At 52.2% G+C, this 9,217-nt stretch overlaps 1 protein-coding gene across 1 annotated transcript; it reads left to right on the top strand.

Moving 5' to 3' along the window:
• Positions 1 to 3,260: 3,260 nt before the first annotated feature.
• On the top strand, positions 3,261 to 8,837 carry LOC136005009 (heat shock factor protein 5-like). The gene is made up of 7 exons (XM_065662094.1): positions 3,261 to 3,849; positions 5,429 to 5,808; positions 6,061 to 6,063; positions 6,621 to 6,698; positions 7,395 to 7,754; positions 7,991 to 8,135; positions 8,773 to 8,837. The coding sequence occupies exons 1-7, from the start codon at positions 3,261 to 3,263 to the stop codon at positions 8,835 to 8,837; spliced, it is 1,620 nt and encodes a 539-aa protein (XP_065518166.1).
• Positions 8,838 to 9,217: the final 380 nt, after the last annotated feature.

The raw sequence follows: 9,217 nt of genomic DNA, 5'->3' as shown, positions 1-9,217 counted from the left end.
TCCGGCAACGTGGGCTGAAGATGGGTCCTGGGGACACAGGACCCCTATATATATGCTGAATAGAATTATAAGGCTACAAGCTGTAGTAAAAATAGCAGTGAATAAAACAGGAGATGCATTAGGACTAGTTGCCAAACAAACTACTAAGATGAGAACTGCAATATATCAGAATCGCTTGGCTTTACATTATTTACTAGCTCAGGAAGGAGGCGTTTATGGAAAATTGAATCTTATCAACTGTTCTCTGGAAATAGATGACGAAGGAAAGGCTATAAATGAACTTGTAAGAGAAATGAAGAAGACAGCTCATGTTCCAGTTCAAACATGGAATGGAATTAATTTTGGAGGACTAGGATCTTGGGGACAATTTTTTAATGGGGGTTGGCTCACTAAAATTGGACTAGTGGTAATAGGAATATTAGGAGGACTGTTAATTATCCCACGTATAATCCCGTGTTTTACCAGATTAATGGGTACAGTTATCCAGAACATGCAACTAACTGCTGTACCAATGGAGTCCGAAAAGACAGACCAAGGAGAAGCGCAACCATTGATGATACCAAAACCAAGGGCGACTCCAGTATTATCTGCGGCTCGGAAAGCAGTCATTAGATTAGAAGCCAAAACACGAATCACTAGGTTACATAAAAACAAATGGGGGAATTGTAAAGAATACGAGAATGATTCGTGTGAGGAACTTGGGAATCGTTGTTACCAATGCACCTGTGACCAGTGTACCATGTATGGGATGTATAAAAACGACTTTGACTATAATAAATGTTGCTGTCTATATAATGAAGGGAGAGAAGAAGAAACAAAGGAATAGAAGAGTCTTTAATCATTTCTGACTGTTAAAATCATCAGGTTTTGTTTTACTGCTTGAGTGCTCTAAGGAAGGGGTTTGTGAAACCTGTGCTTTGACTAAATAACCATAGAAGGATAGAACTAGGGCTGTGATTAGGCTTGTGATAAACGATTCTTTATTAATCAATTACCAAGGGGTTCAGTACCTCTTCCAAGAAGTTTCTTCACCCAAAAGCAGACCTCGGCAACAAGAAAAGACCAATGAAAAGGGGGCCGCGTTGGCATTCGGGTACAGACGAAGAAGGGACTGGCTGAGACCCAAGACCGAGAAGTGTAAGAGACTGGACCCCAAAGAACCCGGCGTGCGTCTTGGTGGAGCAGAGACTCCCCTACGCACCCAGCGCTGCTTGCTTATTGCCCCTCTGTATTAATCAATTGTAATAAAAGAATTAAATCAGACCATGGCCAAGACGGAATTTTTATAACAAAACTGGTGACCCCGACGTGATCTCTGTGGAGGCTGCCTGGGACTGTAGCTCTTACGAGGAGGCGCCCCACAATTTGTGGCTCGGGACTTCTAGTCCCGGGCAGTCTCACGAGATCAACGAACAGAGAGGCAATAACCAAGGAATTCGAGCTCCCTGAACACTGCAGTATCAATTACCCGTAATTCTTGTGCACGAAGATCCGGACGGGAACAGCGGACTGTAAGTACCGTTCGGCTGGGTGGGAAGGCCGCTGTGTGTGTCTATGAGACGCAACAAAGTTGTGTGCTTTTCCTCTAACCGTGGTTTCAGTGAAGAACACGGTCGGTGAAGAGACGGAGTGTACGGTGAGACACGGACCGGGTATTCTGAATCTGTGAAAGCACGGGTCAGGGTCCGTGAAGCGAGTGTGGGCCTCTTCTAAGCGCGTTTCCAATCTCCCGCGAGGGACTTGGCTGCTGAAGGAGGGAAGCGATAGTGGTTGATTGAAAGGAAGCACACATGGTGGGAAATGGGACAGAGTAGGAGTTGTAACTCTAACCCAGGAAGGGGCCCACAGAGAGGTCCCAGAAATAAGGCAGGGAGCAAGTTACTGGAAATAACCCCAGACAGTCCCCTGGGGTTAATGTTTAACCACTGGGGTTCTTGGCCGTCCCAGAAAGGAAAGAATAAAAATGGTCCATTACTGTATGGAAGTGTGGACTGAAGAGGAAATTCGGCCTGACCATTTATACTGGCCAATATTTGGGTCTTTTGATGATTCCGGCTTTAAATTTATATGTAAATGGCACGGAAAATAAAATAACGAATACAAAAGAACCTATCAGGGTTACCCGATTTCTTTGGCAGGAAGACAAGGGCTGAAACCAATAGTAGAGGATTTGATACAGAAGGGAACCCAGCGTTGCTTGCTTATTGCCTCTTCATATTAATCAACTGTAATAAAATAATCAGACCATGGCCAAGACGGAATTTTTATGAGACTTTCACCCATACTGGTTGTTTAGTCTTAATCTGCAGACACGTATAATCATGGAAGCATAGAATAGTTAGGCTTGAAAAGGACCTTAAGATCAACCAGTTCCAACCCCCCTTCCACGGGCAGGGATGCCTCACAACAGACCATGTCACACAAGGCTCTCTTCAACCTGGCCTTGAACACCGCCAGAGATGGAGCATTCACAACTTTCTTGGGCAACCCGTTCCAGCGCCTCACCACCCTCACAGTAAAGAACTTCCTCCTTATAGCCAATCTAAACTTCCCCTGTTTAAGTTTTAAGCTGTTACCCCTTCTCCTGTCACTACAGTCCCTAATGAAGACTTGCTCTCCAGTGTCCTCATAGGCCCCCTGTAGATACCAGAAGGCTGCTACAAGGTCTCCACGCAGCCTGCTCTTCTCCTGTCTGAACAACACAACAGGCTTAGGAGCAGGGTGTGGACACTTGCACTTAGGGAGCTGGTGTCTCGGTCACCGGAGTGTGGTGCCTACTCAGGCTTTACAGAGATGGAGAGTGAGGTGGGTAAGCAGCAGAGGATATCCGTGTTGGTGGCACTGTGCCAGAGGGCTCCCTGTGAAGGCCATGTGCAGCTCCTGGTTTCTGTCCTAAGACATTAGGCTCAGAAGCAGGCCCTGGACATCTGCCCTTAGGGGAGCTGATGTCTCCGTCAGAGAAGAGTGGTGGCCAGTGAGGCTTTAGAGAGGCGGAGTCTTACACGTGTAAGGAAGTGAGAATATCCATGTTGGAGGGGCTGCAGGTTCGGGGTTGAACTTCTGGTCACGATTTCCCTCTCGGGGCTGGGACCGGGGAGCGGCCGAGGGGCCCGGCGGGGCTGGGGGCGCGGGGAGCCGCTGCGGGCCCGGCCGTGCCGAGGCGAGGGGGTGGCGGGGCCGGCCCCGGCGGGCAGCGCGGGCTGAAGCCGGGCCCGTGCCGGGCGGCGCACGGGCCGGTGTCGCTCCCCCGGCGCGGGCCGATGGGGCCGGGCCTTGCCCGGCGGCCGGTGGAGCGCGAGCGGCCGGTGCGTCCGTTGGCGGGGAGCGCCATGGAGGGCCTGCGGCTGCCCGGCGCTGTCAACCCCAGGCACTTCCCGGCCAAGCTCTGGCAGCTGGTGAACAGCCCGCGCTGCGGCTCCGTGCGCTGGGATGCCCGTGGCGAGGGGCTGGTCGTGGACCGGCGGCTCTTCGAGCGGGAGCTGCTGGGCGCGGAGCCGGCCGGCGAGGGGGCGGCGCTGGGCCCGGAGCTCTTCAAGAGCAGGAGCTTCGCCAACTTCCTCCGGCAGCTGAACCTGTACGGGTTCCGCAGGCTGGGGCCGGGGCCGGGGCCGGGGCCGGGGCCCGGGCCCCTGCAGGACCCGGCGGGGGACATTGGCGGCAGCTCCGCCGGGCCCCTGCTCCACTTCCAGAGCCCCCATTTCCGCCGCGGCCGCCCCGAGCTCCTCGTGCGCCTCAAGCGCCTGACGAGCGCCAAGAAGGCGAAGCTGGCGGCCGGCCCGGAGCTGCCCAGCCGCCCGCCCCAGCGCCCCCAGCGCCCGCCCTCGACGCTCGGCGAGGCTGCCAGGCCCGGTGAGCTGGGGTGGCCCGGGCTGCGGGCCGAGAAGCACTGGGGGCTGTGGGGGTTGGAGATCGGCCCCCCCGCAGGGAGCAGGGTTGCCCGAGCTTGCTGGCGGCCGCTCAGCTCCGCCGGTGCGGGAAAGCCGCTGTTGTTCGTGCGGGGAGATGCGCTGCCAGCAGGCAGGGGGAGCGAGGTTCGCGCGTGGCTCAGTGACTGGGAGAAAACCCCAGGACAAACTTGCCCACAGAGTTTTCAAGCTGACAAGCAGGTATCCTTTATTGCGGCGCCGGGAGACGCGGGGGATAGCTCCCCCTAACGCGTGTCTCCCCGTTGCTCCCCAGGCCGGCCTTACATAGTCCCTGGGCATACGTACATGACGTCATTTTCCAGAAAGTTCCCCGCGTGCGTACAGAGTTGTGGTGGTGGTCTCTGAGGGTCGTTCACTTCTTCCAACAGTCTTCATCGCTTCTGGCAGCCTTTGGAGCACGCGCAGTAGATGCTCAGACCAGTTTAATTGGTTCGTTAGCGCCAGAGACATAAGAATCCTCCTGTCCTCCTGCTTATCAGTTAGGTTAGCTGTAGCCCATCCTGGACACCTGCCCTTCCCAGATACTCCTTGCCCCTGTGCCCTGTTCTTCTAGACTGGTTCTCTTAAAACCGTGTCAACTATAACAATTTCCCTTGTACAAGAAGGCTCAATGTGTTCTCTAGCAGCACTCTTTTTTTTTCTATGTATCATGCACTTTAGTAATTTTCCATTGCTACTGTTACAAAGCCATCAAACTTAACATTACTTAAAACTGATTCTAAAGGTTCGTGTATTCCATTTGTGATTTTGTGTCCCCCCTGCCTCATCAGTCAGTAAGAGCGCCCTCACCCTGCCTCTGTGGAGCGGGCACAGCCCTACCAGATAGGTGAACGCTACTTCTCCTTGAGGGGTTGCTCCATAAGCTGTCGTTAAATCCGTGTGAAGCGATGGGTAACCGTATGAGGGCAAGTACCATTTCATGAAACCGTAACTGACTGAGAGAGGAAACCACAGAAGGTTAAAGGGAGTATCTTGGAAGTAACAAAACGGCAAAGCCTGAGCTTTTTTAGACTCAACCGAACCGGCTGAGCTGCCTGGAAAAAAGCTGGCTTTGGTTTTGTTTTCCTTGACAAACCGAATGGCTTGTGATGGAGTGCTCTCAGAGTCACGTTTAGGGTTTGGACATTGCCCTTGCCTTGGCTGCCCGTGTGCTGTCAGCGCTGGAGTTCGGTAGAGCCGTGCTTCACGATTCCCCCTTTATTTTACCTTGCTGCCTGATGTAACGCGCAGCACTCCCTCAATGGCTTGTGCCGGTTTAGTCAGCTCCTGCCCATTTGGATTTATAGTAGCACATTTCTAAGTAGCGGCCACTTGCTCCTGAGGGTTTCAGGAGACTGAATGCTCCAGAGGTGACTGTGCGTTGGCACAGCACTGATGTTCCTGTGTGTTCAGGTGTTAGTGCTGCAGCAGCTAGCGTGTGTTTAGGTGTAAGAACAGAGGCTGTTTCTGGATGAAGAGCATTGGAGCAAATCCCTTAATCCTTGTTTGCCGTTGTTTTGCAGGACTGGTGACTGTAGGACAGGCTCCCCAACCTTGTCATCCAGGCAGCTTCTTTCCTTCCTCCGACAGAGCGGCCTCATGCCAGGACCCCCCTGCCTTCCAGGCGACGACATCCCAGCAGCCGCCGGTCCCTTCCAGACCATGGCAGGGTTCCGTTGGGTCGCTGCCAGAGCACGGGGCTTCCCCAGCTCTCCCAGGCCAGGGGGCTCCTTTTCCCGTCCTCCACAAGTGTTCCACGGCGGTCACGTACACTCTCCGGACCGTGTGCTCGCTTCTGCCGCTTCAGCGAGGGGCTCCAGCCGGTGCTTCCGTTCCAGACCCCGCCAGCTGCGCGTCTCCAGGGCAGTGCTTGCAAGCCCCGGATCCAACACGTACGGCAAAAGTTCTTCACTTGCTGCTCGAGAACTTACTGCAAAGTGATGCATGAAATGTTTTTCCCCGGTGCTCCGTCACTGTGTGTGTGTCTGACGTGTGTGCTTCCAGTGAGATGTGTGTGCCGGGTCCGTTACTTGCTAACAGCCGGTGACAGAATGGGCTTTAGCTGCTCATTTCTTCTGGCTCTGATGAGATGAACTGTATGAGAGACAGAGGAGCTCAGAAGTGCCTTCTCTGCAACGAGCAGGGGAGGACAAAGTGTGTGGGTGAAGCGGGTGTGTGTGGAATCTTGATTCAGCTGGAAGACCTGAAGTATTACAAATGAATTGGCCCCTTTGCTCCTGCCGGCCGAGCCCATCAGTGGGATTTCCACAGGTGCAGTTTTTCTTGCTGTTCCATCAGGAACTGCTGCAGCTGGCAAAAAACCCCAAGAAAAGGTGTTGTGAGTGCAAACCATTCTTTTTGTGCACCATTCTGCACTTCGCGCCCATTCAGAATTGGTCTGCCTGTCCCCAGAAGCTGAGGCCTGCAGAAACTGCTTCATCTACAGAGCTGCTTTTTGGAATAAGATGACATTTTCATTCCAGTGTGTGTGTGTGTGTGTGTGTTTGATCTGTGTCTACATACCTCAGACGAAATATGTTTTAAGGTGGAGAACTGAGTCTTACAGTCAGTGGGGAGGTCATAATACATTCCTGGGAGTTAGCTTACTGAGTGGTTACTGCCGTGTTTAATGCAAGTAAGCAATAGAACTGTGCACACTGGGCCCCAGTTCTGGCGGTCTGATCCCCGTGTCTGAATTTTGCAGGCATCCCGCAGTGTTCACCCCCTGGCCAGGGAGGTCCTCTGACTGTCAGCACCAGTGCTGCGGCGTCCACCGACTGCGCCTTTGTGCAGGTGAGTGCAGCGCACAGAGAGCAGGGGGAAGGGAGGAGACCCCATGCACGGACCGCAGGTTTCTGGGCTTGCGGCAGGAAGGAGAGAAGTCTGGGACGGGATCTTATTGGGTGGCCTGGCTTATCGAATAGCAAAAGAACCTCAGTAAAAATGCCAGGGCTTCCTTTCGCATTCCAGCAGCATGGAGATGCTTTTTTTCCTCAGAGGGGGTAAGCAAAGCAAGCTCTGCTGGTGTGTGCTGAAAAAGGGTTGACCTGTGCAAGCCTGATCGTCCAGTTTCTTGTCTTGCAAAAACCAACCTTTTGCCCTTTTTGCCCGTTTTTCTGTTTTAATATGAGCTTACCCGGATCAAAAGGGCTTGAGATTTCCGAGCCTTAGTGTAGCCTCGATCGTTTCTCCTGGAGCAGGGTGGCAGGGGCTGTGCAGGTGGTAGAGCAGACCGTGCTTTTTGCCTGTGGATCTCACTGAGCTGTGGCCAATAATCAGCTCTACCTTGTGTGTGCTCTGGGGCAGACGCTTCCCTGAGGTCCTGCTGAGGGATGCAGCTAGCTAGAGCATTGATCATCCTGCCGTGCTTGTGTACTGATCATCAGTAAGCACTTGCACGGTCCTCAGAAGCAGTAAAATCCGTCAGCCCTGACTGAAAATGGTTGTGATTTTTTCACCTAGACATTCCCTGTGTTTTGTTTCTCGCAGAGTCCTGAAGTGCAGCCACCTTCTGCAGCTGAGTGCCTGCCCTCTGATGGGGCACATCATGCATCAGAGGACGTGGAGAAGTTGCCAGAACTGAGCTATGAAGATGTGTTTCAGTTTTTCAAGGAGATGCGTGATTCACGAGGCGCTGATGTAGTGACACCGGAACCTGCGGAAAGCTGGGATGGAGAACTGTTTGAAAGCTACATCCGTGCGGCCATAGAAAGCACTGCTGCTGCTGAAAGCGTGCAAGACGCTGTGACCACGCAGGGGGCCCGTGAAGAGCAGGGAGAACAACTGGATCACAACCCAGCTCGACCCTCCAAAATGTTTCTTGTGGAAGGACTGTTTAGTGCTGCTCAAGTAAGTGCTAAATGGAGGTAAAAGTCCCCAGGAATGGGCAGGTTTAGCTCCTCAGAGCCTGAATTTCAGTTTGGCAACCTTAATTCTGGGTTCAAAACATTCCTCGTGTGCTCAGCACTTCTCAGGTGCCCTTTTGGAGTGGAGAAGAGCAGTTCTTGTTTTGTGCCTGCAGTGATAACAAGAAGCTATTGAGTGATCTTTGGGTTTATTTCATTTTTTGGTGTGTTTATTTAAAGGAGAATGCGAATGTGAGATGTGAATCGGTGACGGAGGAGAGAGAGCTGACTTCAGGACCTGAGGCAGTGAACAAACCTGCTGCAGAAGAGGCAGGGTCGTCTGTAAAGCCGCGGTGCAGGAAGAGGAGACAGAGCTCACGGCAGGGTAAGTCCCTGGTAAGAGATCCTGCATTTTTTAGAGGTGGCCAAGACAGCTGCTCTGAAACTCTTCCAGGAAGGGGAGATCACAGGAGTTGAGTTACTGTCTGCAGTGTAAGTACCTCACTGGGCCTTCAGTTCAACTATTACACTGGTCCGAGCTCTTAGCGTGCTTCGCGACACGCTTCTATAGCTAAGCTGGTGCTGAGGACTCCTAGGTGGACAAGGGACTAAATTCTCTCAGTCAATAAAAGCCGAAGTTGTGGGAGTTGTGCCAGACCCCTGCATGTCACAGTACACAGCACTGAGATGCAGGCTGGAGACATGTTTGCTGGAGGGTGACAGTGCCACAAAGGGAACACTGACTAGTGAAGTGACTGTTGAAGTAAGCGGAGAAAAACCCACCACGGTGCCGAAGTTAGTGCACGAGTCCAACCTTTCTGGCTCAGATGACTAGATAAATTTCATACCAGCCTGCTGATAACGTGTGCTGAAACACAGGAGAAAAACACCCTCAGACTTTCGAGTCGCAGGCCGCCTTTGGCCAGACTTGACTGTCCCTGATGGCAGCACAGTTGCTGTGCGTGCTGCCAGGTGAGCTAGAGCCAAGGCCTGATACTTCCTCGGTGTTGTTTGCTCCCTAGATCCCCAGGAGCCGGAAGGTGGAGCCTGTAAGCGGGGCTGCTTCTGGAGGAAGACAGCAGAGTGAGGAGCGTGTGAACACGTGGAGCAGCTGCCGGCTGGCTCCGTCCTGCGAGTCCGGCAGCAGGGCTCCGCACACAACCGGGACCTGGGTTCAGGGTCACACCTCTTCTGTTCCGTTTCCTGACTTTGAACTTACAGATAGCTTTATTTGTGAATTTGTGTGTTACTTATAGCTTTCTTCATAAATGCGTATGTTATTTATAGGTTTCTTCATAAATTTGTATGTTACTTATAGACTTACTTATAAATTTATGTCATGTACACCTTTCTTCATAAATTTGTATGTTGTTTATAACTATATTTATAAATTTATAGGTAATGTATAGCTTTTTTCATTAATTTGTATGTTATTTCTAGCTATATTTATAAATTTATAGGTCATGT

Source organism: Lathamus discolor, chromosome Z, assembly GCF_037157495.1.
Source record: "Lathamus discolor isolate bLatDis1 chromosome Z, bLatDis1.hap1, whole genome shotgun sequence".
Classification (NCBI taxonomy): Eukaryota; Metazoa; Chordata; class Aves; order Psittaciformes; family Psittacidae; genus Lathamus; species Lathamus discolor.
This window is presented reverse-complemented; position numbering and strand designations above follow the sequence as displayed.

Bases quoted from the DNA above. Each gene is read 5' to 3' on its own strand.
- LOC136005009 (XM_065662094.1), top strand. From the start codon at position 3,261: ATGGGGCCGGGCCTTGCCCGGCGGCCGGTGGAGCGCGAGCGGCCGGTG. The intron at 7,755-7,990 runs GTAAGTGCTAAA...GTTTATTTAAAG, and splicing joins GACTGTTTAGTGCTGCTCAA to GAGAATGCGAATGTGAGATG. The intron at 8,136-8,772 runs GTAAGTCCCTGG...TTTGCTCCCTAG, and splicing joins GAGACAGAGCTCACGGCAGG to ATCCCCAGGAGCCGGAAGGT.